Genomic DNA, 24,175 nt, shown 5'->3' with positions numbered 1-24,175 from the left:
AAGCTCATCACCCAAACCCCCCCAGTCCTGCAATCTACTCCTGCGGGGGACGCTGCGGGGGACCCGAATCCAAAGCCGGTGAATGGCCGCAGCCCTCCAGGGCCACCGCCGTGTCCCCCCACCTAGGAGCGGGCGTCACCAGATGAGGAATCTGGAAAGAGGGTGGTCGGCCCTCTGCTCCTGCACATCTGGAGCGCGGCCAAGCCCAGGTACGAACACCCCTGGCCCCGGCGCTGCCCAGTATCGCCAGGCAGGGGGCACTGTGCTGCCGCCGCCTCCCGAACCGCCCGCGAGCGCTCGGACCCCCAGCTGGGCCCCCGCCGAGACCAGAGCTGCGCACGCGCACTGGGGCGCTCTCCGGGAGCCGTGATGGACAGCGCTGACCCCAATGTGCCCGACAGCTCGCTGGGGCCCGGGTCATTCCAGGCCGAAGAGGACGTTGCTCCTCTTCTCCAAAACCGAAGAGCACCTGGCATCCCTTTCTTTCCAACTACAGGGAATTCCTTACCTTTTCCATGAAAATGAAGGGAATTCTCTTTCTCTAAACTGTGGGGGGAAAAAAAACTATCTTATCAAAAACCCTTCAGTGTCAGAGGGAATCCACCCGACTCCTTCTCCAAAACCTAATGGGCATTTGTCCGGAGATAGGAAAATGGGTGAAAGGGCTGGAGTAGACATTACATAACCCCTAGCTCTAAGGGTTTCCCTGAGCCCCTCTGAGTGTGACACCCCCCCCAATATTTCATTAAATTAAAAATAATAAAAATAATAATAAATAATAATATTGAAAAATTAAAAAATAAGACTGGGGGTGGAAATAGAGCTGGAGCACTTGCTTTTTTGTTTGCATGTGGGAAGTTCTGGTCCAATATCCGCACTTTATGGTCTCCTGAGTACTGCTAGGAGTGAGCCCTGAATGCTGCTGGGTATGGCTAAAAAAATAAATCACAGTAGGGCCGGAGGAATAGCATGGAGGCAAGACGTTTGCCTTGCATGCAGAAGGACGGTGGTTCGAATCCCGGAATCCCATATGGTTCCCCAACCCTGCCAGGGCAGGAACGATTTCTGAGCGTGGAGCCAGGAGTGACCCCTGAGCGCTGTCGGGTGTGACCCAAAAACAAAACAAAACAACAACCAAAAAATCACAGTAAAGAGCATTTATCTTATCTCTCCTCAAACTAAGGACCTTTCCCCCGTTTCATGCAGGCGAGGATCACCTATCAACCTATCACAATTCTTCCCAGAGCTGAGAGAGAACATCCATGCATACACATACACATCTCTATACTCTGCCATCACACTGACATCCATCTTTTTCTTATTTTTCCAGAACTTTAAAGACACCCGTCCTTCGCCTTCCAACTAAAGGGAAATAAATGATCACCCCCCCGCCTTCCTTTAAAACAAATGACATCTAGATGTCTTGACTGGAATAAAAATAAATGTTCCCTTCTTGAGTCAAATCGAAAGGAAGCCATTCCCTGCTTTCCTCCATCTCCAGCTTTTCCTCAATTAAGAGAAAGCCGTCCAAATCATGCTCACGCCAACGGAACCTGAGCCATCCCCTCCCTAAATTGAGCGACAGAGACCCGGGAGGTCACCCTCCACCCAGCCCGCACCCCAAAAGAAAAGCCGCCCTACCCTCAGAGCACTCGTGAAGAAGGCGGGGCGGGCCCGAGCTCGGATTTTCCCGCCCGCCCAGCCAGTGAACTAACGGGATCACGCTCGCGCTCTCTGATTGGCTGAGAGCAAAGCCCCGCCTCCGGTAGTGCCGGCCCCATCAGCTCTTAGTCTCGCCTTGGCTCCACCCCCTTCCTGGACCACGCCCCCTTCTGGCCCCGCCCCTCCTCCCGGGCGTCCGGTCCGTCCCGGCGCAGAGAAGTTTTGTTAAATAGACACATCGCCGCGACCCTCCCGGGAGACGCCCGGCGGGAGTCCCAGCGACAGGACCATGGCGGGAGGGGAAGACCGCGGCGGGGACGGGGATCCGGTATCGGTGGTGACCGTGCGGGTGCAGTACTTGGAGGATACCGACCCTTTCGCTTGTGCCAACTTCCCAGAGCCACGACGGGCCCCCACCTGCAGCCTGGACGGGGCGCTGCCTTTGAGCGCTCAGATTCCCGCGCTGCACCGTCTGCTGGGGGCGCCGCTCAAGGTGAGAGAGGTGGGGGGTAGAGAGAGTTTGGGGGCGATGATTGATTGAGGGTGCACGATCGGCGCCATGAAAGCCCACTGGGAGGTCCCCCCCGTGGAGGAGGGGCTGGGGCGGGTGCGCCCCTCAGGATAGGTCTTGAGCTGAAAACCCAAGGGCCAAGCCTGCCTAGAGTGCTGAGAAGGGAGATGGAGCTTTTGGGGTCGGTGTCACCCAAGTGAATTCCACTTGGGGATGTGCTGGGGTGGAGGGGGTCTACTCGCTGCTTGTGTGTCTAGATAACAGACCACGGACTCGGGGTTGTAGCGGGCCCTGGAGGTGGGGCCGGGGTGGAGCTAACTTCCACCTGCACAGGTAGGTGGAGGCAGAACCGCATGGAGGGCGGGCCCGGGGCGGGCCTCTGAAGTTAGTTAGCTTGGTCTGCTGGCCGGCTAGTGGCTGCGGCAGAAGTGTTTCTTCTGCAGGTGGAGCCGGGGGCCTGGGGTGCAAACCAGGGAGAGAGACACTGCACAGGGCGAGGGGGAGTCCCCGGGAAGCCTCCTGGCTCGGGACACTCCGAGCAAGGACGGCCGCCCTAGTGGGAAAGCCCTTTGAGTCACCGCCGCTACTCTCCACTACACCCTCCGCAGCTGGAAGGGAAGAAGAGGCGGGCCGCCCGGCCAGCCCTGGTGTGCCTGCGCCCCGCTGTCTACTCGTTTTGTTGTTTTGTTGTTTTTTGGGGATCACACCCTGCAGAGCTCAAGGGTTCCTCCTGGCTCTACGCTCAGAAATCGCTCTGGCAGGCTCGGGGGGTGGGGGGACCCTATGGGATGCCGGGATTCGAACCACCGACCTTATGCATGCAAAGCAAACGCCCTATCTCCCTGCCATCTCTCCGGCCCCCCGCTGTCTACTCGTGCCGAGAGCCGGCAGAGGCCCTTTTCCAGATGGTCTGCCCTGCCTCCCTCGAGCTCGCGGTGCTCAGCCCCACGCAGGCAGCCCTTTCCGGCGCTCTGGGTTTCCGGGCCAGAACTCTTGCTCTGGGAGGCCCATTACCCGACCCAGCTCCCGCCCCAGTCCCGAGTTCCCCGCCAGCCAGCCAGTCCTCAAGCAGGGGTGAAGGAGAGAGTTGGTGGGGGGTGCCCTTCCGCCGCTCCCAGCTTAATTGGGCGTCGAGTTGCGCAAACTTGCCCCCCAAGGCCCAGGGTCTCCCCTGGAATGTGCCCCGAGCGCCGGGCCCCCCAGCCTGCATTCCTCACGCCGCGAGCTTGCCCCGCCTCCCCGCGCGGGCGGGAGGGGGCGAGAATATTGGCCTGGGAGTGGCGCGTGTAGGAGCACAGCACCGCGGAAGGTTGCAGCACTGTGCCCATGGCAGTTTGATGCCACCCACCCTTGTCCTGCTCTGGTTGGAGGGATCATGGAAGAAGCACACACACTCCAGATCCGAAGCCACTGCCCTTTGGGCACGAAGCCGGAAGGAAGAGAGGGGTGCAGAGCTGCCAGGGTCTTCCTATAGCTCTGAACAGCCTGGTGTTGACAGAAGGCTGGAGCCCTGGAGAGATGATTGTTTTCCTCCCATCCTCTCACCAAAGACCAGGATGCAGGCTTGACACCCTCTTTTCATTTAGGGTGAGGTTTGGGAGGTTAGCCCCGGAAAAGAGAAAGCTTGGAAACACCATTTACCACCACCATCACTCCACATCCCTGGTGGAGCAATAATACAGCAGGCAGGGCAGTTGCCTTGTTTATGGCTGGCCTGGGTTCAATCCCTGGCACTCCGTATGGTACTCTGAACCTGGCCAGGAATTATATCCGACCAGGAGTGATCCCTGAGTGTGCAGAGCTAAGAGTAAAACCCTTAAGCATAAACCAAGTGTGGCCCCAAAATAAAAACTCCTTCATTTAAACCCATTTCCTTCCTAACTGTTCCCTGCTTCCTAGCTGAGAACAGTACATGGCTCAGCGGGAGAATATGTTAACAATTCCCCCTCCCCCCAGCTTCCTGGACTCTCCACTTTCAGTATCTCTCACCTACTGTGCCTGAGGACTGCCCTTTTCCCCACAGGCAGGATAGGGAGGTGGGCACCCTGGTTACCAAGGTGCCTGGAGCCAGGCCTCCCTGGTGCTGGTAGTTGTGCCAGGAATGGTCAGATGCTGTGTGTTGTGCTCATCCCAAATAGAAACTGTGACCACAGCCCCAAAATAGAAGGCTGGAGGAAGAAGGGCCGAAAATAGGGTAGGGCAGGGACATGGGAGAACCGAGGGAGAGGGACCAGGCTCCTCCTTGTAGGAAATGTCAACAGCTGGTTCCTCCCCTAGTCCTACTAGAGGGTGCCCAGGAGCACAGGCATGACTCAGGCTTAGTTGATAGCTCTCCAGAGGGAAGACATGGTCCAGAAACCCAGACTTCTTTTTTCCCTGGGGAGAAACAAGATTGGGGCCCACTAATCTTTGCTTTATCCTAGGTGCAATTGTCCTATGCAGGAACAGGACACAGCCTTGTGATGGCTACTGGTTTGTTCCTATCGCTGACCCTCTTCTTTATATCCCCAATCCCTGCAGGCCCTATCCTCTCCAGGGAGGTGTAGGGGAGTACCACATTCTCTGGCACTTCACCCCCTTAGGCAGGGTCTCACCTCTGAAATTCCCTGCGGGGGCTTTCTTTGAAAGGATCTCAGGCCTGGGGCCTGAGAAGGCCTTGCTCATTTCCTCCTGTCTAGGAGGAAGCTCCTGGCCACAAGCTCTGACTCATCTCCTGGTGTGTGAGGGAGGGGGAGGGTCCTGGCAGTGCCTAGAGCCCTATGTGGTGTCCCCAGAGGAACTCTAGAGAACCTGAGAAAAAGCCTCTACCAGCTGAGGGACTTGCCCTGGCCAGATCCTGACCCTTGGTCTTCTTATCCAGAGCTGCCTCACCCTGTCCTCGGGGCCTTTGGTCCACCTCTAGGCAATACTTCAGGAACCCTTTTCAAAACTGTAAAGGCCCTGCCACTCTGCAAAGGCAGAGAGAATCTAGACCTTGATCCATCGCCACTACCCCTGTTTTCCCAGCTGGGGATGTGGATGTCTCATCCTAGGATGTTTGCTGACCTGCAAGGGTGACCTTCCAAAGAACATGCTGGCATGGAACTTGAGCCCTTGGGCCCCCAACAGGGTATTCTCTCATGGAGATTTTGAGAAGATTGAAATGTGGGCATGAGCCATAACCTCCTCCAAGCTCTCCTGGGGATTGGACTGTTTAATTTGCGAGACATTCTGAGTGAAGGATCCTGGGTAGTAGCCTAGTGAGTAAACCCAGGATCTAGGTTCTGGCAAAAGGGGGATGGTCACCCCAGCATGTGTGATGTATGAACGTGTGTGCATTCATGGCCCCTTGCTGGAACTGGGAGGACCAGTTTGGGTTATTTGCAGAGTCCAGAAGGCTAAGGAGCTGTCTCAAGTCCTTGGCAACCCCACAGGTCCAGTCCTTCCTCCTCCTCCTTTGGAGCTAATCCAACATTGATCTACCCAAGATCTCAGCCAATTAACCCTGGCTCCATCCCTGATTGTGTGGTTTGTGGTAAAGTAATGGAATTTCTTGCAAAGGATTATTAGAAGACTCAAAGTAGGCAACCCAGTGTAGGGGTGCAGAACAAAGAGGAGGCAATAAATGGGGGTTTCTTCTTCTTCAATATCCATCCTTGTCATCACATCCCGTAAGTCAGGTATAGCTGGAGATCCTTGATATCTGAATTGGAGGCTCAATATTCTGGTTTCTCTTCAGATCACATAAATCTTTTGTCTGAACTGGAGGGTCTCTGTTTATAGGCAAGAAGAAAAGAGCAGTTACTTAAGAGTCCTTCGGGGGCTGGAGAGATAGCGTGAGGTAGGGCATTTGCCTTGCATGCAGAAGGATGGTGGTTCCAGTCCCGGCGTCCTATATGGTCCCTCGAGCCTGCCAGGAGTGATTTCTGAGCATGGAGCTGGGGTAAACCCTGAGCACTGCTGGGTGTGACCCAAAAACAAAAAACAAAAACAAAAACAAAAAAAGAGTCCTTCAAAGTATCCACTTTCTCTACTTCTCTTGTTCCTGGCTCTGGCCCTGCCTCTCTCACCTGATTAGGATGTTCTAAGATATACTAAGTATGGGGAGCAGTTATGTAGCTCAGTGACAGAGTATATGCTTTGCACGTATGAGGTGCTGAAGTTGATTCTTGGCACCATAAAATATGGGCTAGGGCCGAAGTAATAGTACAGCAGATAGAGCTGTACCTTAAATATGGCTGATCTCGATTCAAGATTTAATCCCCATTACCCCATATGGTCCCCTGAGCACTGCCAGGAATGATCCTTGAGTATAGAGCCAGGAGTAAGCTCTGAGCATCACCAGGTGTGGTCTAAAAACTAACAACAATAACAAAAACACCATGGAAAGCAGACACCGTTATCTGCTAGTTTTGGTCCTTGGAAGAAAACCACATGTAGGCCAGAGACACACCTCAGCATTAGAGCAAGGCCCTTGCATGTTTGAGGCCTCGGGTTCAATCCTTGGCACTGCAAAGCAGAACAACACATGTAAACAATTGATTGCAACTGAGAATCAAGAGGAAAGAAGTAGACTGGAGGCTAAAGTAAGGGAGTCCTCCTGGAGAGATTATCCCTATCCCCCAAAACAGACAGCGGAGAAGTGGGCCAATTAGAACCAGGAAGGAGGCCAGGATGTGAACACATACTATGTGCAGACCAACGCACTGTCAGCAGAGACCAACTTCGGACTTCTGGAGGCCTGGCCCAGCCCCAGGGTGTGAGGAACAAGACCCAGAGGTTTGGCTTTCAGAAGGGTGACCCCAGGAAGGGGGCAGGGGTGTGAGGGATAAGTACCATCCAGCAGGCAGGAAGTCTCCCCTCTTTGCCTGACCTTAGCTGGCTCCTTGCCCCCATCTCCATGCAGGACAGACAGCTGGGGGTAGGAACATTGTCCTGAAAGCTTCAGGCTGTGTCCTCTTTACCTCCTCCCTAGAAAAAGGGCTCAGGCAGGACTGGCCAGAGAGAGCCACTGCCACTCCCACATGGGGATTAGGGTTATACCTGCTCAGAGAAGGGACTTGAGATGAGTGGACCAAACTATTGGGCCAGTGGCTCATAGGGACGCAGCTGTGCTGGATAGACAAACCCTCCTTAATCCACTCTGCATCATAGCATGTGCATGAATGCCCATGGGTAAGTGAGCCAACTGTCTGCTCTGTAGGTGTATTCCCACGGGCCTGTGCAGGCTGGTGAGCACACATCTATGCACCCCACATCTACCTGGGTGTGTAAGCAGTTACCAGGAGTATGAGTGTCTGATCACCTTACAGTGATTGCTATCACAGCACTTCCTCCCTTTTCTTCATTAGATCTCTGGCAAGTATCGCTGCTCCATTCAGTGGTAGATTCTGTCCAGTTCCTCCATGGACTGGGAGGAAAGAAATCTAGAAATGGGGTCTCCTGTCCCCTGCGGCACAGTCCTCAGTATCTAAAGCCAACCTGGTCTTCAGGTTTGCCTGAAGGAGCTATTCTATATGCATTAGATAAGAGAGAATCCTTTATGGGGGAGGAGTTGCGGCCCTGAGACAACAAAAGAGGTCCAGGCCAAGAATCCTCCAGGCCATGGTAGAGGGCAATGCAGCTGCCCTGGACAGGGGTGGGGCATGGCTGGTGAGTCACTATTGGGAAGAGGGCTCCAAGGAATGTGGGGCTGCCCTCAGCCTTCAGCAGAGCTGGAGCTGGTCCTGGACTGAGCACCCCAGCCCTGAGGCCTTGCCTGTTTCCTCAAGCCTGTTCTCCCAGGCACTGGAGAAGATGACTCTGCTCCTAAGGAGGTGCAAGAGGCTAGGCCTACCCAAGGGAAGGGCAGACTGCCAGGCAGGAAGTGGGACTGGGAACAGGCTGGAGTGTTTGTCCTGTGTCCCAAGGCCTGGGTGGGGGTGCAGGATTTGACGAAGGCGTCACCCAAGGGCCTCCCAGACTAAACTGCTAACGGGAAAGAACAGAAGTCAAGTGCTTTAGGCATGAGCAGAGATGCTTAACTCAGGTAGAGCTGGGGAGCATGAGTGGAACTCACTTTCTCTCCAAGGGACCCTGGGCAGCTGGAAGCCCTGGGATGGGTCCCAAGCAAGGCATGGCTGGTAGATCAGCATAATAGGCATTGGCAGGATCTTGGCCTGGCACCTGAGGGCCATGTGGGGCCACTCCAGGGCATTTTGCTGACACCATGTGTATTGGAGAAGGGAAGGGTCCAGGAGAGAGACAGTGCTGCCCTCAGACTCTTCCAGGTCACCTCCTAAGCCTCTCTGCAGGCACTTCTCAAGAGACCAATGTCACACCCCATAGTTCACACCTCAGTGCTGAAGGGGAACCTGGTTTGGGCAAGAGGGAAATGGGGGAGCAGACTTTGGGATGGAGCATATTGCAAATCAGGTTTCTAAGCTTTACAGACTGAGTCAACCCCTAAAATTATGTGTTGCATGTTTTGGGGGAGTAATTTGGGGGAAACCACACCTGGCAGTGCTCAAGGATAACTCCTGGTTCTGCAGTCAGCAATAACTCTTGGCAGGCTTGAGGGACCATATAGGATGTCAGGGACAAGATAAGCACCCTACTGCTGTACTATCACTGCAGCCTCAAAAAATTATCTGTTGTATACCTTGGGTCTAAACCTGGTGTTGTTCAGGGGTCATTTTATTTTATTTCTTTATTTTTATGGGTTTTTTTGGGGGGGTCACTCCCGGCATCGCTCACTCCTGGCTCTATGCTCAGAAATTGCTCCTGGCAGGCTTGGAGTCCATATGGGATGTCGGGATTTGAATCACCATCCTTCTGCATGCAAGGAAAATGCCTTACCTCCATGCTATCTCTCTGGCCCCAGTGGTCATTTTAATATGCCTTGGATGCAACCCTCAGATGTGCCAGGACTGGGATCCTGTGAACTCTCACTGCTTCCTCTTGGACATGCATGCTTGTCACATGTCACACCTGTGCGTTCACTCACACACACACACATACACAGACCTCAGCTCCAACTAGGTTTGTACCTTCCAGCATTCTTCACACTTTTTCCTGGGGCTGAATGCTCTGTAGCCACAGCTTATCACCCTACAGGCTGTGAACTTCCTGGAAGGCAGGAACCTCCTCCCAGTCACTCTTTCCCCTCCCTTATTGATGTGCAGTAGCAGAATGAACTATTTAGTAAGCATTTACAATGCACAGCTGCTCTAAAGGCTCTAAAAGGCATGCGCAGAGCAAGACAGACAGGAGGACACCTAGTCTGTGATGGAAGACACGTATCCAGGAGAGCAGGCAGTCCAGAGGGTCTTAGAAGGGTACACTCAGGGATAGAAGGGTCCAAGGATTTAAGGCATTCCAAAAGCTACTATCTAATCTAATTTAAAACCATAAGAATGAATAGATGTGGGGCCGGAGAGATAGCATGGAGGTAAGGCATTTACCTTTCATGCAGAAGGTCATCGGTTCGAATCCCGGCGTCCCATATGGTCCCCTGTGCATGCCAGGAGCAATTTCTGAGCACGGAGCCAGGAAAAACCCCTGAGCACTGCCGGGTGTGACCCAAAAAAAACCACAAAAAAAACCAAAAAACAAAGAATGAATAGATGTGATCCCAGAGAAGACAAAGCACAAGCTAGCCTGGCCTCAGGTTCATTCCCACTTGTGTGGGGGCAGCACATGAGAAATAATGGCTAAGAAATGCCTGACTGCATAGGCCAGAGCGACAGCACAGCAGTGGGGTGGTAGGGTGTTTGCTTTTTACACGGCAGACCCAGGACAGACCCCATATGGTCCCCTGAGCTTGCCAGGAGCGATTTCTGAGCACAGAGCCAGGAGTAACTCCTGAGTGCCACTGCTGGGTGTACCCCCCCCCCAAAAAAAAAAAAAAAGAAAGCTTGGTTGCAGTTGCAACCTCTCTGCACCTCTCTGCCCGAACTCACACCCTGGGACCCTCTCTGCCCGCACTCACACCCTGGGATGGAGAGGCGGGGTGGGGTGGGGAGATAATGGATCACCTTCACAGCTTTCCCCTTCCTGCCTGCCTCCTCTTCCCAGCCCTAACAATCTTTCCCTTTGCCCCCAGCTAGAGGACTGTGCCCTGCAAGTGTCTCCCTCTGGATTTTACCTGGACCCTGAGCTGTCCCTGGAAGAGCAGCGGGAGATGTTGGAGGGCTTCTATGAAGAGATCAGGTCAGAGCCCAGGGGACCAGGAGGACAGGTTGGTCCTCATGCTGGCCTTGGCCAGGGCCTTCTCAGGTGTCAGCATCCAAGACATCTGATCGCTCATTTGAGCATGGGCTCCCTCCTGCTGCCCCAGGGAACAGTGCCAGGGGAATCCCAAGGCATGTATGTCAGTGTTCCCAGGATGGGAGTGCAGTCTCTTGCACATACCTGAGATGCCTGTGACTGCAGACATGTATACTCCCACCCCCATCTGGTCCTCTCTTGAGCCCTTGGAGGAGCAGCTCTAGAAGAAGGATCCGAGTCGGGGCTGGCATGTAGGAAGGTCTCTGGATGCCTTGGTGTCGGGGAAAGGGGGAGGGACGGGCTGGGAGGTGCTGACCAAATTGCTTGCTTTTTAGCAAAGGACGGAAGCCTACACTGATCCTGCGGACCCAGCTCTCCGTGAGGGTCAATGCCATCTTGGGTGAGTGTCTGAGGGAACTGGGATCCAGCAGCCCCTCCCACAGCCCAGCTGGCTCTCTTTCATTCATGTCTGTGTGGGACTTGAGGCCAGGACACAATGGAAACAGGATCTGTAACTCCTCATTCCTCGCCTGACCTTTCCAACTGGGGGCAGGGCTAATACCACAGATAGACTACTAAAAGGGGCTGCTCAGGGAAGGGGAGAGGTAGGAGTCAAGGTAGAAGATTCAGGGTAAGAGTGTGGAAAGGAGTGTAATTGTCCCCTGGTCTATGCCCACCTCCCCCTTGCAGAGAAGCTGTATGGCTCTAGTGGCCCTGAGCTCCGTCGCTCCCTCTTCTCACTGAAGCAGATCTTCCAGGTAAGTCCCAGAAGAGGGCTAGGACTGGAGAGTCAGCCTGAGACACACCCACGCTCCACCTTTAACTGTCCCCCAATGGTGCCCACAGGAGGACAAAGACCTGGTGCCGGAATTCGTACATTCAGAAGGGCTGAGTTGCCTGATCCGCGTGGGTGCTGCTGCTGACCACAACTACCAGAGTTACATCCTCCGAGGTCAGGTGCACCCCCTTAGACCCCAGGATCTCTGCCCTCCGCCACCCTTTCCTAACTTCTCTTGTGCCTGTGTCTCTAGCACTGGGCCAGCTGATGCTCTTTGTAGATGGGATGCTGGGAGTGGTGGCCCACAGTGAAACCGTGCAGTGGCTCTACACACTGTGTGCTAGTCCGGTAAGTGACCCCCAAAAAACTTTCACCCTTTTCCCTGCGACTTGCCAGACATCAGTTTACTCATCAGTGAAAAGGGTTGGAATGGAATGTCTCCTACCCCTCAGAGGGCACGTCACTGGGAGGGAGACTGGATATTCCTGCCTCGACTCTGCTCTCTTTAAGTCCAGCCCTTGGAACCTGTCCCTCTCCTACTAGGAGCAGCACAGGGTTGACTCAAGCCCCACTCATTTGTGGCCATCTCTTCCCCCAGTCCCGCTTGGTGGTGAAGACAGCCCTGAAACTGCTGCTGGTGTTTGTGGAATACTCAGAGAACAATGCACCGCTGTTCATCCGGGCAGTCAATTCTGTGGCCAGCTCCAATGGTCAGATCCTGTCCCTCCTCCCCATAGCACAGAGCCCTCTGCTTCCTGTCCCAGAGTGACTATGCTCCTTTCTGTGTGGCAGGCACTCTCCCGTGGGCCAATCTGATGTCCATCCTGCAGGAGAAAAATGGTGCCGACCCTGAATTGTTGGTGTACACAGTCACGCTCATCAACAAGGTGTGCAAGGAGGAGGGGGAAGGGGACCCAAGGCCAGTCCCTGGCTCCTCAGTCTCCTGCCATCTAGTCCCCTCCAGCCTCAGTGTTGACCTACAAATGCTCGATCCCTAGACACTGGCGGCACTTCCAGATCAGGACTCCTTCTACGACGTGACAGATGCCCTGGAACAGCAGGGCATGGAGGCCCTGGTCCACCGCCACCTGAACACTGCAGGCACCGATGTGGACCTGCGTGCACAGCTTGTCTTGTATGAGGTGGGCCACACAGGGAAGGAGCGAAAGGGTAAAATTCCCCAGAGTCCCATCCACCTACATGAGCCTCTCCCTGGGGCTCACATCTGGGCCTACCTCAACCAGAGTGCCCTTCGGATGGAGGATGGAGATACAGAGGAAGCAACAGCTTCCATCCCTAGTGGTGGGCGACGGGAGCGCCGAAAGCCTTCATCAGAAGAGGGCAAAAGGAGTCGCAGATCCCTGGAAGGTGGGGGCGGCCTTGTGCGATCCCCTGAGTCTGGGTAAGAAAGCCCTCCCCAACCCCATGCAAAAGATGTAACCTTCCAGAGGCTCAGCCTCCTGACAGACCCCGCCTTCAGCCCTACAGGCCCCGCCTCACCGACTGGCCCCACTTACAGCCCTCCAGCTCCCACCTTGCTGATTGGTCCCACCTCCAGACCTGCAGGCCCCGCCTCACCGACAGGCCCCACCTCCAGCTCTTCTGTTTCTACATCTCCGATGGAATCACCCTTAAGATCTGCCTCCAGTCCCTCAGGCCTGGTCTCCAGTCCTGGAGTTCCCACCTCACCCATAGGCCCTGCCTCACCAACCAGCCCCAGCCGTTCCCCAGTTCCTGGCTCCAGACCCTTGAGCCCTCCCTGCAGCCTCCAAACTTCGCTAAACTTCTTTCCTATCATCTCAGCTGACAGCTCCTGCGAGAGGAGCATCTATAAGTAAGTAGTGTGATGGAGGCTGTCCCAGGAGTCTTCTTTCCAGCTGTCCCTTTGCTCTGCACCTCCTCTGTCCAGACTCCTCTGCCCAGACCCGTGCTTCTCTTTCTTTCCTTCCAGACTTCACCAAACTGCTCCCATTTGGTAAGTAACTTTTGGGGGTAGAGTTCTGCTTAACAGGACCCTCCTCTACAGCTTCTTTTGTCTTTCTGGCCTGCCACTCCTTTACCACCTCACACCTGTTTCCTACCCACTCCTGTTGTGCCTTTTCTTTCCCTGTTTCTTTTGTTCAGCTCTGTCTTTGTCTCAAATTGTACCAAACGTCTAATGTCATTCTCCCCTTCAGTGTCCATATTTCCTGCCTTCCCCCACCTCATTGTCTTCCCATATGGGGAAAGAAGGGAACTTGCAGTATCATTGCCCAGCTATGTGTGACTATCAGCAACTGGGATTTGGGGTGGTACAGGGATCATGATTACTGTCTCTTACTCTTTTTTTTTTTTTTTTTTTTTTTTTTTTGGTTTTTGGGTCACACCTGGCAGTGCTCAGGGGTTATTCCTGGCTCCAGGCTCAGAAATTGCTCCTGGCAGGCACAGGGGACCATATGGGGCGCCGGGATTCGAACCGATGACCTCCTGCATGAAAGGCAAACGCCTTGCCTCCATGCTATCTCTCCGGCCCCGTGTCTCTTACTCTTACCCCCCACACCCAGGGCCCCTGAGCACCCACCTGTCCCCCAGTCCCCAACTGGGCAGGCCAGGCTGGAGTAAGTACAGAGGCCAGCCTGCTGGGCCTGCCATGTGCTAGGGCTTCAGCATCGCTTCCCCTAGCAGGGGTTTCATATGCCCGATGCAGCCCAAACTGAGGGGTGGAGGGGGGCGACTCTGGCCTGGCTCACCAAGTCGTTGGCTTGTTTTGTTAGCCAAGGACTGAGTGCTGCTAAGTGGCTCCCTGAAGTCATAGAGCTTCCCATGCTTAAGTGATGATGCCTGCATAGCTTAGACCATAGATGTGAACACTGAGTCCAGAGAGATAGCGCAGCAGTAGGGCGTTTGCCTTGCACACGGCCAACCCAGGACAAATGTGGTTCGAATCCCAGCATCCCATATGGTCCCCCGAGCCTGCCAGGAGCAATTTATGAGCGCAGAGCAGGAGTGATTTCTGAGCACCACCGGGTGTGACCCAAAAACAAAACAAAAAAACAAAGATGAGAACATTGTCCTCATTCTGGGGTAGGGGAGTTTTGGGGTTGAGACAGATGGCAGAGAAGCAACCTAGGGCTAAGAGCAGAATGAGGGCTGAGAGAGGCCCAAGCAGAGATACTGGTTCAACATATAAACTGTGAGGGCCTGGCCAATGCCAGATCCTTTTCTGGGTGGAGGTACAGCTTTCAGAAATTGCCAACCATGCCAGGGGAAGGGGAGCCTGATGTGTGTCCATTCAAACACAAGTGCTCCCCATCCTTGTCTAGGACAAAAGTTCCCAAATCTCTAATTATCTGGCTTGCTACTCCATTATACGGGGAAAATTACTATACCCTTAGGCTCCTCCCAGCTCCTCCCCCCTCATCATTCTAGTCCCACTCATGGTATGGCCTTGCCCACTTTACTATTGACCTAGAATCAGGACATCAACTCTGGATAGCAGAAAGGCTGTGAAGGAAATGAATCTAGGAATGGTGATCAGGGGACGTTGTGGGGATGGTGGATATTCACTCTGCTGTAAACTGACCAGGAACTGGCCTTACGGGTTTGCTCAGTGCATGCACTGTTTTTGTTTTTGTTTTTGTTTGTGTGTGTGGGTGTGTGCCTGCAATTAGGGGCAGTGACTTGGACACCCCCCAAGGCATGTGTTGTGCATGGGGTGGCTGGAGAGGGAGCACTAGCTGTCCTCACTGACAAGCCCTTCCCTCCAGAGCCCGGTTCCTGGAGAATGTGGCAGCTGCAGAAACAGAGAAGCAGGCTGCATTAGCCCAGGGTCGGGCGGAGGCCCTGGCCGAGGTCATGCCCGATGAGAGTGATGGGCACCCAGGTGCGTCGGGGGAATGCAAAGAACCTACCCTGGCTGCCCTATTGCCCCTTCAAGGGCATGATGCCTACAGCTGCTCCTGTTTTTCTAGATACCCGGGAATTCTGGAGCTCCCCAGAGGCAACCTCTGGACCCAGAACACCCCAGAGCCCTACCCACCGAGTCCTGCTCCGGTCGCAGCAAAGCCTTGAGCCAGAGCCCAGGGAGGCCCCGGCCCCACCAACTCTCAGGGTTGAGCCTGTCCAGGAACTCCCAGCCCTTGTCCCCAAGCTCTGCATTGGGGACTTGGACTTCTCAGATCTGGGGGAGGACGAGGATCAGGACATGCTAAATGTGGAACCTGTGGAGACCAGTGAAGGGATCCCACCACCACCACCCCTACTGCCCTCATTATCTGGATGCCCCCCACCTCCTCCACCGCCACCTCCGCCACTCATCAAAGGCCCCTTCCCACCTCCCCCTCCACCTCCTATGGCCACTCTTCCCCCCTCAGCACCTGATGGCCCAGCTTTTCCCACTAAGAGGAAGACTGTGAAACTCTTCTGGCGGGAGTTAAAGTTGGCTGGGGGTCCTGGTGATACTCAGAGCCGCTTTGGGCCCTGCCCCACCCTTTGGGCCTCCCTGGAGCCTGTCTCGGTGGACACAGCCCGACTGGAGCACCTGTTCGAGTCCCGGGCCAAGGATGTGCTTCCTTCCAAGGTAGGAAATCCTATGCTTATATGCAAGGTAAACCCAGTGCAGAAAGGTTCGGAGCTCAGGCTAGTCACTCATCTTTCACATGGGGAAACTATGGAATAGAATGGCATAAGGATTTCCCTGGGGCCGGAAAGATAGCATGGAGGTAAGGTGTTTGCCTCTCATGCAAAAGGTCATCGGTTCGAATCCCGGCGTCCCATATGGTCCCCCGTGCTCGCCAGGAGCGACTTCTGAGCATGGAGCCAGGAGTAACTCCTGAGCACTGCCGGGTGAGACCCAAAAAAAACAAAAAAAAAAACAAAAAAAAAAAAAAAGGATTTCCCTAAGGTCTCAGCAAGAGATAGCACAGCCCAAGGTCTGACACCTAAGATCCTTGCTATAGAGTAACTCCAACATTTGGCCCTTTAGGGAAGGGCCTTGCAGGGTGCAACTTGGATTATTGCCCCAGCTCACCCCTTCTCCCCACCTTCTCCCAAAGAAAACCGGGGAGGGCCGCCGGACAATGATCACAGTGCTGGACCCGAAGCGCAGCAATGCCATCAACATTGGCCTGACCACGCTGCCACCTGTGCACGTTATTAAGGCTGCCCTGCTCAACTTCGATGAGTTTGCCGTCAGCAAAGACGGCATTGAGGTGGGGACACTTGCCAAGGGCTGGGCGGGGAGTGGGCCTTCCTTTGGACAGGGGGCTTTTATGCTGTTTCTACCAAACATGCCTTCAATCCTGGGGCTCCCCTGGGAAGAAGTTGATACTAATGCCAGATATCCAGACCAGCACTGACCAAGGGGCCATGGCAACTACATTTCTAGAAGCTCCTAAACATGATGCCCACAGAAGAAGAGCGACAGAAGATTGAGGAGGCCCAGTTGGCCAACCCGGACATACCTCTGGGCCCTGCTGAGAATTTTCTGATGACTCTCACTTCCATCGGGGGCCTGGCCTCCCGCCTCCAACTCTGGGCCTTCAAGCTGGACTATGATGGCATGGAGCGGGTACCTACCTTGGGGGTGGGAACCGGCATGGGGATGGGAGAGCCGGAAGAGCACCAGGACTCTGAGTCCCAGTTCTCCCTTACCAGGAAATTGCAGAGCCACTGTTCGACCTCAAAGTGGGTATGGAACAGCTAGTGCAGAATGCCACCTTCCGCTGCATCCTGGCTACTCTGCTGGCTGTGGGCAATTTCCTCAATGGCTCCCAGGTGAGTGATCGCCTGCGGGTTCAGGGCTAGGGCTCAGAGCCAGCCGGGCCAAGGCTCAGACCAGGTCATTTCAGAGCAGCGGCTTTGAACTGAGCTACCTGGAGAAGGTGTCAGAGGTAAAGGACACAGTGCGCCGGCAGTCACTGCTGCACCATCTCTGCTGCCTGGTGCTTCAGACCCGGCCTGATTCTTCAGACTTCTACTCAGAAATCCCTGCCCTGACCCGCTGCGCCAAGGTTCGCACCACCCACAGGCCTGCTCAAGCCTGAAGCATATGACTGAGGGAGTGTCACTTCCTGGGCTCCATTCTCCAATGCTCCCAACTTGGGCTGCTCTGCTAAAGCGTGCTCAAGCTGTCCTGTCCAGAAACACTCTTCCACTGGGCTTGGCAACACCCCCTTTCTCTAGATCTCATGGAAGCCATCACTCCGCACTAGGCCTCTGTGTCTCCCATGGCATTGCATGATCTTCCTTATCTGAGTCTTGCATTTATCTGAGTATTCAGACCAAAGGCCAGTATCTCTGTCTCTAGACTCAGACTGGCCAAGGCCAGCACACAGGAAGCTGCAGGCAATTCTTTGGGTGAGACCAGCATGTGTACCCCTTCTTTTCCAGGTGGACTTTGAGCAGCTAGATGAGAACCTGGGGCAGCTGGAGCGCCGGAGCCGGGCTGCTGAGGAGAGTCTTCGGGCCTTGGCCAAGCATGACCTTCCTTCTGCGTTGCGGAACCGACTCACCCACTTCCTGACCCAGTGTGCTCGCCGGGTTCACATGCTGAGGGTTGTGCACCGACGTGTCTGCAACAGGTGGGGGCAGGAGCCTGGGACAGGCAAGACCAGAATCATTACCACCACCACTCCTTGATTCCAAGCAGAACTCAGCATCATGTACCCCCATTACCCACCCCACCCCCGCCTCTGCCTAGGTTCCGTGCTTTTCTGCTGTATCTGGGATACCCGGCACAGGCAGCCCGTGAGGTGCGTGTCACACAGTTCTGCCACACACTGCGGGAATTCGCACTGGAATACCGCACCTGTCGGGAGCGTGTGCTGCAACAGCAGCAGAAGCGGGCCACGTACCGTGAACGCAACAAGACCCGGGGCCGCATGATCACTGAGGTGGGTATCCCTGCCTGTTCTGTTTAGACTGCTACTCCCATGGCCCCCTTCCCAGTGCCTAGCTCACTCTTTTCTCCTTCCAGACAGAGAAGTTCTCAAGGGTGACTGGGGAAGTTCCCAGCCACTCATCCATCCCTGTGGCTGTGGGCAGTGGGCCAGACCGGGGTGACGCTGATAGTCATGCTAGTATGAAGAGTTTGTTAACCAGCAGGCCAGAAGACACCACACATGCCCGCCGCAGCAGAGGTGGGATCCCCGTCCACAGGGACGGGGTGGGGGGGATGGGCAGTGGAAACTGGAGTCCCAAGCTTTACTTCCCTTTCTGCCCTCCCTTAGGCATGGTCCAAAGTGGCTCTCCAGTCACACCCACAGTGCCAGGGCCCTCCACTGCCCCTCCTGAAGAATCCCCAGGCTCCAGTTTACCCAGTGACACATCTGATGAGATCATGGACCTACTGGTGCAGTCAGTGACCAAGAGCAGTCCTCGGGCCGTAGCTGCTCGGGAACGCAAGCGATCCCGTGGCAACCGCAAATCTTGTGAGTACCCCTACCTTGCCTGATGCCTGCCTTCACCCTGTCACCCCTCCTCCAACCCATCTCTGTCCCTGCAGTGAGACGGACGCTGAAAAATGGGCTTGGAGAAGAGCTGGTGCAGGCATTGGGGCTGAGCAAGGGCCCTGGCCTGGAAGTGTGAGTGCGCAATCTTCAGAACCTGACCACAGGTGCATCTGGTGCTGATTGACACTAGAGTAAGGGGCACCAGAGGTGAAATTCTCAGCTCCAGGGCCACTCTTTCCCATGGACAATGCCTTGAGCAGTATTATTATGTATTTGTATATATGTGTGTGTGTGTGTGTGTGCCCGTGCTCATGTACAGTACATGTACAGTAGAGCTCCCCATATATGTGGGATGTAATAATAAAGTTTTCTTAACTAATCCAAACAAGCATCTTTTTCTTACAAAGAATCCACCATACTTGGGGCTGGAGAGATAGCATGGAGGTAAGGCGTTTGCCTTTCATGCAAGAGGTCATCGGTTCGAATCCCAGCGTCCCATATGGTCCCCCGTGCCTGCCAGGAGCAATTTCTGAGCATGGAGCCAGGAGTAACCCCTGAGCGCTGCCGGGTGTGACCCAAAAACCACAAAAAAAAAAAAAAAAAAAAAAAAGAAAAAGAATCCACCATACCAAGTCTGTTGCAGGAGTGAAATAAGAGAGACTGATGCTCTTCCAACACATCCCCCATTATCACCCATGAAACCACTGGTTACATTCTAAGGCATTTATTCAACCCTTTCCCTCAGATTGTGATGGGGCTCTGGAGTAGGTGTTCATGCTCCCGGTATGGGGGCAAGGCTCCAGTGCTTTGCAAGCTTGTGGCCGCTATGTCAGTGCCTATAACCGCTTCATCTGTCGCCGTTCCTGTCGGCGCTGTCTTTTCTCATTGTGCTCTGGCGCTGGAGCACCACTTTCTGCTGTGAACCATGGGCCCAGTACATTCACCCACAGGAGGTAAAGGGCACGGCCTGGAGCCTAGGGAAGAAAAGGTACCTTGAAGTCCAGTGCAGATATTGAGAAAAGAGGCTTAGTAGTCCCCCCCCTCCCACCCTTTACTCTCACACACCAGGAGCCAGAAGGACCAAAAGTAGAGGGAGAAGCAGCTGATCACCTGCACTATGGCTGTCAGGAGGATTACATCCTTCAAGTGTCTGTGGAGAGAAGGGAAGCTGCAAGGGCCAAAGGACAGAGAGGGGCCCCAGTTCAGCTCCCTCCCATTCCCACATAATTATAGGGAGCTGTGGGTCTTGGACTCTCTAAGCCCCAGCACCCCAGCCCTGGGGCCGCTCACCTGGGCCGGCGGTGGGGGACACTCACTCTGCCATGCCCTGCTCCATGTTGAGGTCCATGCCACCATCCATCAAGGCTCCATCCTCTGAGAAGGCTGCCCGTGCCATTGAGCTCATGGAGTGGTAGCTGGCCCCATAGACTGCCAGGCTAAATCCCAGGGCCATCTGCAGAGCAAGAGTAGGGAGTGAGAAGTCAATCACTGCTCTAATGTACTCATCTACCTCCGGGGGTGGAAGGAGGGGAAGAAGGGATGACACACTTACCCAAGCCCAAAATGAGGCAGATGAGTAGAAGAATCCCAAAGTCACTAGACAGTAAATAGCCTGCAAGGAAATACAGGATCAGGCTGGGCTCAAAAGTTGCTCTAAGTCTAGTATCCCTCCACTTTAGCTAAGAACAAGTCAGATTGTGCAAAGGAATAGGTTGTTTATCTTTTGGTGGTGGTGAGAGGGACATTTTAAGACCACACTTAGTAGTGTTCAGAGTTTACTCCTGGTTCTGCCCTTTAGAGATCACTCCTGGCAGGAATTGAGGGACCATATGTGGTGCCCAGGAGTAGACTCCCACCATATGTGGAGTTCGGGTTGGATGTTTTTAAAGCACATGGCCAACCCACGGTCCTATGTCTCTAACCCAAAGTGAAAAAGGGGTCTGCTGCCCTAGTACCCAGACCCTTTAGACACAACAGCCCAGGAAAGCAGCTCCTACGTGTACAGAAGGGGAAGAATTCTCAAGTCTATCTGGGACTCACATATTCAATTTAGTCTGGCTTGCTTGCTTTTTCACATTTCGTTTTTGGGCCACACTCGGTGGTGCTCAGGTTATTCCTGGTTCTGAACGCAGGATTCACTCCTGTGGGCTCAGAGAACCATATGAGGCACCAGAAACTTAATCCAATGGTCACGTGTTAGGGAAAAGCCTTACTTGCTGTATTATGACTCCAGTTCAGGTCTTAGTTTTTTTTTTTTTTTTTTTTTTTTTTGGTTTTTGGGTCACACCCGGCTGTGCTCAGGAGTTACTCCTGGCTGTCTGCTCAGAAATAGCTCCTGGCAGGCATGGGGGACCATATGGGACACCGGGATTCGAACCAACTACCTTTGGTCCTGGATGGGCTGCTTGCAAGGCAAACACCGCTGTGCTATCTCTCCGGGCCCCAGGTCTTAGTTTTGACTATACCATTTTCTCTATGCCTGAATCCTTTATCCTTCTCCCCCATTCCCATTCCCTTTGTTGTTGTTATTTCCAGAGGGTTGCACAAACTAAGGTGCAGTACTCAGTAGGTGTCATAAACTTGGCTGCAAAGCTAGTTGGGGGTCAGGGTCACACTTTAACTATGATGAGCCAAACTACACATGTGGGCAGTGCCACCAAGATTGCACTTGGGCATGTGGGATGCCAAGGATAGAGCCCACAGATCCATACCTCACAGTAAGCTATCTCAGAGTTCCCTTTCACCATTTCTTTTTCATCTGGATTCTTCCAAGTATTTGTATGCCATTCCACCCACTCACCAAGCAGATGAGGTCTTTGGACCCATGGATAGGCGAGAGAAAAACTTACATTAGCCCCCAGAATGATTCGCAAGTAGAACTTCAGGGTTTCTCTGTTCTCTTCAAATATCTGCTTCTTCCCTCTTGTGCCCACTTTGCCCTTGGGCTGCAGAGGAATGGTGAGATGCGTCAGAACCCGCCTCAGCCAGGGTCAACCTCCTCAACCCTCCCCCACCAGTCTAGCTGGATACAGAGAGCATATAAACCAGGTCCCCAAGAGTGCTCAAACCCCGATCATCCTCGTTATGTCCAGTCCTGCTCCGGTTCTTCCTATTTTGGGCTGACCCCATCTTTCCAGCACTCCCAGCTATAATCCCTGAGCTTTCCAGCTAAAGAGTAGCTTTAGGCTTATAACTCATCCAAGAGATTAACTCCACACTGGAGTTGAATGGTTCTCTTCTCCCGCCTCTGCTAGAGTGATCAAGATTTGGGGTGAACAATCTACAACATGCTAGACACAGAGGGGACCACTTATGCTAGCAACCCTAGGGGTAAAAAAGGGGGATATGGGATGCATGCTGGGAACAAGGGAGGACAACATTGCTGGTGGGAAGAATGCCCCTGATTCAATGTCATTATGTACCTAAAAATTAACTGTGAAAGATTTGTAATTCACTTTGGTCAAAATTAAAATTAAAAAAAAAAAATCTAGGGTGAAGTTCTGGTTCGGTCCTGCAGCCTGGCACTTCCCACATAGCTTTAATGTGTTCTAACCACTGCATGGCGCCCCCCTCCGGTCATGTTCTTCTTTTGCTTTCAATCCCCCCCAGTCCAGTGAGCATTTTACCGACATAGGCCCCAGCCTACCCGCTCTCCTTACCGCCATGGTGCGAAGCAAATACCCAGCCCGGGAAATAAGGGAGAAAGAACGAAAGCACGCTCAGTTAAGTCCAACATCTGCAGCACAGCCACTTCCGGTGCAGAGCCAAATCGTCAGCACGGGGACGGAAGTGACCCATCACTTCCGGCGCAAGCCCCGCCCCACAAGCAGGCGGGGACTACACATCCCAGAAGGGCCTGCGCGAGAGCGGTGGCTATCGGGCTGCCATGGCGGATTCGCTTCCCCTAGAGGTGAGAGTAGACTTCTTTTGAGCCTAGCTCTGTGAAGGCCTCGCTCCCAGATCTCAAGTTGCAGAAAGGGATTGTCTTGACGGTTTAGCTGAACTCGTTCGCCAAGCGGAACCGACAAGCCCCCCCTCCCCCCAGATGATGTCAGGGCCTACAGTTTTGAGTAATGGCTTCCCTTTGAGCCACATGGCTCTTTTTCTTAGAGGACCATCTTCTCCTACTCCGTCGCTTCCAGGAGATGCTGCTTTGGCGATTCAATAGTCACCGCCCCCTGCCCCCCTTTGTCAGTACTGGAAGATGTCCACTCCATTACATCCTCCCGAAGGCCAACCCTTTGACCCGTTAGGATGGTTGCAACATTTTCCCCAGAGATGGCCCCCTTTGAGGCAACGACCTCGATCACAGTTGCAGGGTTCCTCCACCTGGTAATGGTCGCCCCCTATTTCTTCACCCCATGAGACGTTGCTCCTTGTCTGGAGTAAGACCACCCGTGCCGCCCCTGGCTGGTGAGAAATGGCGGGTTTTGCCCCCATGTCGCCTCTTGTGATGCCAGCCCATCCGCCTCTAGAATTGGCAGCTCCCTCCTGTGCGGGACACAAGCTGTCTTTTCTCCTTGGACCCTGGAATGAAAAAAAGATTAGTACTGCTTTCACCTTTTGAATGCTCTATGATGGCATTCCTTCTCTCCTCCTCACCCCTTCCTTATCCACTCCATCCTCTTAGATAGCAGGCAGACCCATAGAGTCTCTGGGAACTTCTTGGTTAAGCTTCATGGAATGGGCCCTCTACCCTCGACTCTCTATTAACTTTCTCTGTGAGAAGCCCCCACTCTTCTCATCTTAAAGAACCCAACTCCTTCCCTTCAATAAAACCAAGTTTGGGAGCAGGGAGGTTACTAAGCAGGGATGCAAAGGACTAGACCCCAAGTCCTGGGTTCAATCAGTGGCTGAACCACATGTTCTCCAAGCACCACTGGGTCACCAAAAACAATCCTATAAGGACTAGTTCCATGGATTGCCTGCCAAGCCTTAGAAGACAGGATCCCTATCTTTCCTTGGCTCTAATAAAGTTGTCTTACCAACCCTGGGGATGGGGACTAGTCTGTCTCAGGACCTCACTATAAACTCATCCCTGTGTCCAGCCCAGAATGCTGTTCTCACTCATTCTTTCAGTAAGGAGCTGCTCTCTCATCCCTTCCCAAAATGATTGAAATAAAGGTAGAGGGGCCAGAGAGATAGCATAGCGGCAGGGCATTTGCCTTGCATGCTGACGGATGGTGGATCAAATCCTGGCATCCCATATGGTCCCCCGAGCCTGCTGGGGGCGATTTCTGAGCATACAGCCAGGAGTAGCCCCTGAGTGCTGCCGGGTGTGACCCAAAAACCAAAAAAAAAAAAAGAAATAAAGGTAGAGGAGGTGGAGCAATAGCACAGCAGTAAGGCATTTGCCTTGCACGCAGCCAATCCCGGTTCCAATCTCGGCATCCCATATGGTCCCCTGAGCCTGCCAGGGGAGACTTCTGAGCACAGAGCCAGGAGTAACCCCAAGCATTGCCATGTATGACCCAAAAAAAAATAAACAAAACAAAACAAAAAAAAGAAATAGAGCCGGAGAGATAGCATGGAGGTAAGACGTTTGCCTTTCAAGCAAAAGGATGGTGG

General features: G+C 53.8%; 2 protein-coding genes across 3 annotated transcripts; one reads left to right on the top strand and one right to left on the bottom strand.

Annotated features, from left to right (window-relative positions):
* The first annotated feature begins 1,867 nt into the window (after positions 1-1,867).
* On the top strand, positions 1,868-18,995 carry FHOD1 (formin homology 2 domain containing 1). Its single transcript, XM_049786485.1, has 24 exons — positions 1,868-2,155; positions 10,236-10,342; positions 10,735-10,799; positions 11,090-11,157; positions 11,246-11,351; positions 11,431-11,525; positions 11,776-11,887; positions 11,970-12,064; positions 12,176-12,319; positions 12,422-12,579; positions 12,658-13,011; positions 13,129-13,152; positions 13,721-13,774; positions 14,924-15,039; positions 15,128-15,735; positions 16,211-16,366; positions 16,543-16,725; positions 16,812-16,931; positions 17,006-17,167; positions 17,547-17,737; positions 17,857-18,049; positions 18,133-18,295; positions 18,386-18,586; positions 18,661-18,995. Exons 1-24 carry the CDS (start codon positions 1,952-1,954, stop codon positions 18,741-18,743), a joined length of 3,762 nt encoding a protein of 1,253 aa, XP_049642442.1. The 5' UTR covers positions 1,868-1,951; the 3' UTR covers positions 18,744-18,995.
* A 360-nt stretch (positions 18,996-19,355) lies between these two features.
* TMEM208 (transmembrane protein 208) lies at positions 19,356-22,400 on the bottom strand. Of its 2 annotated transcripts, none has more exons than XM_049786470.1 (6): positions 22,267-22,400; positions 21,457-21,552; positions 20,160-20,219; positions 19,924-20,060; positions 19,673-19,757; positions 19,356-19,581 (listed from the first exon to the last, which is right to left on the bottom strand). In XM_049786470.1, exons 1-6 carry the CDS (start codon positions 22,270-22,272, stop codon positions 19,444-19,446), a joined length of 522 nt encoding a protein of 173 aa, XP_049642427.1. In that variant the 5' UTR covers positions 22,273-22,400; the 3' UTR covers positions 19,356-19,443. The 2 variants fall into 2 exon arrangements, with proteins under 2 accessions (XP_049642427.1, XP_049642428.1); XM_049786471.1 differs by having other exon boundaries at positions 22,254-22,381.
* Between the last annotated feature and the right edge of the window lie 1,775 nt (positions 22,401-24,175).

Source organism: Suncus etruscus, chromosome 14 (assembly GCF_024139225.1).
Source record: "Suncus etruscus isolate mSunEtr1 chromosome 14, mSunEtr1.pri.cur, whole genome shotgun sequence".
NCBI classification, from domain to species: domain Eukaryota; kingdom Metazoa; phylum Chordata; class Mammalia; order Eulipotyphla; family Soricidae; genus Suncus; species Suncus etruscus.
Note: the sequence above shows the minus strand (reverse complement) of the source record. Positions and strands in the feature narration are given on the sequence as shown.

Bases quoted from the DNA above. Each gene is read 5' to 3' on its own strand.
- FHOD1 (XM_049786485.1), top strand. From the start codon at position 1,952: ATGGCGGGAGGGGAAGACCGCGGCGGGGACGGGGATCCGGTATCGGTG. The intron at 12,580-12,657 runs GTAAGAAAGCCC...CCCCGCCTTCAG, and splicing joins GTGCGATCCCCTGAGTCTGG to CCCTACAGGCCCCGCCTCAC. The intron at 18,296-18,385 runs GTGGGATCCCCG...GCCCTCCCTTAG, and splicing joins ACATGCCCGCCGCAGCAGAG to GCATGGTCCAAAGTGGCTCT.
- TMEM208 (XM_049786470.1), bottom strand. The intron at 19,758-19,923 runs GTGAGTGTCCCC...TTCTCTCCACAG, and splicing joins ATGGAGCAGGGCATGGCAGA to ACACTTGAAGGATGTAATCC. The intron at 19,582-19,672 runs GTGTGTGAGAGT...TTTCTTCCCTAG, and splicing joins TTTGGTCCTTCTGGCTCCTG to GCTCCAGGCCGTGCCCTTTA.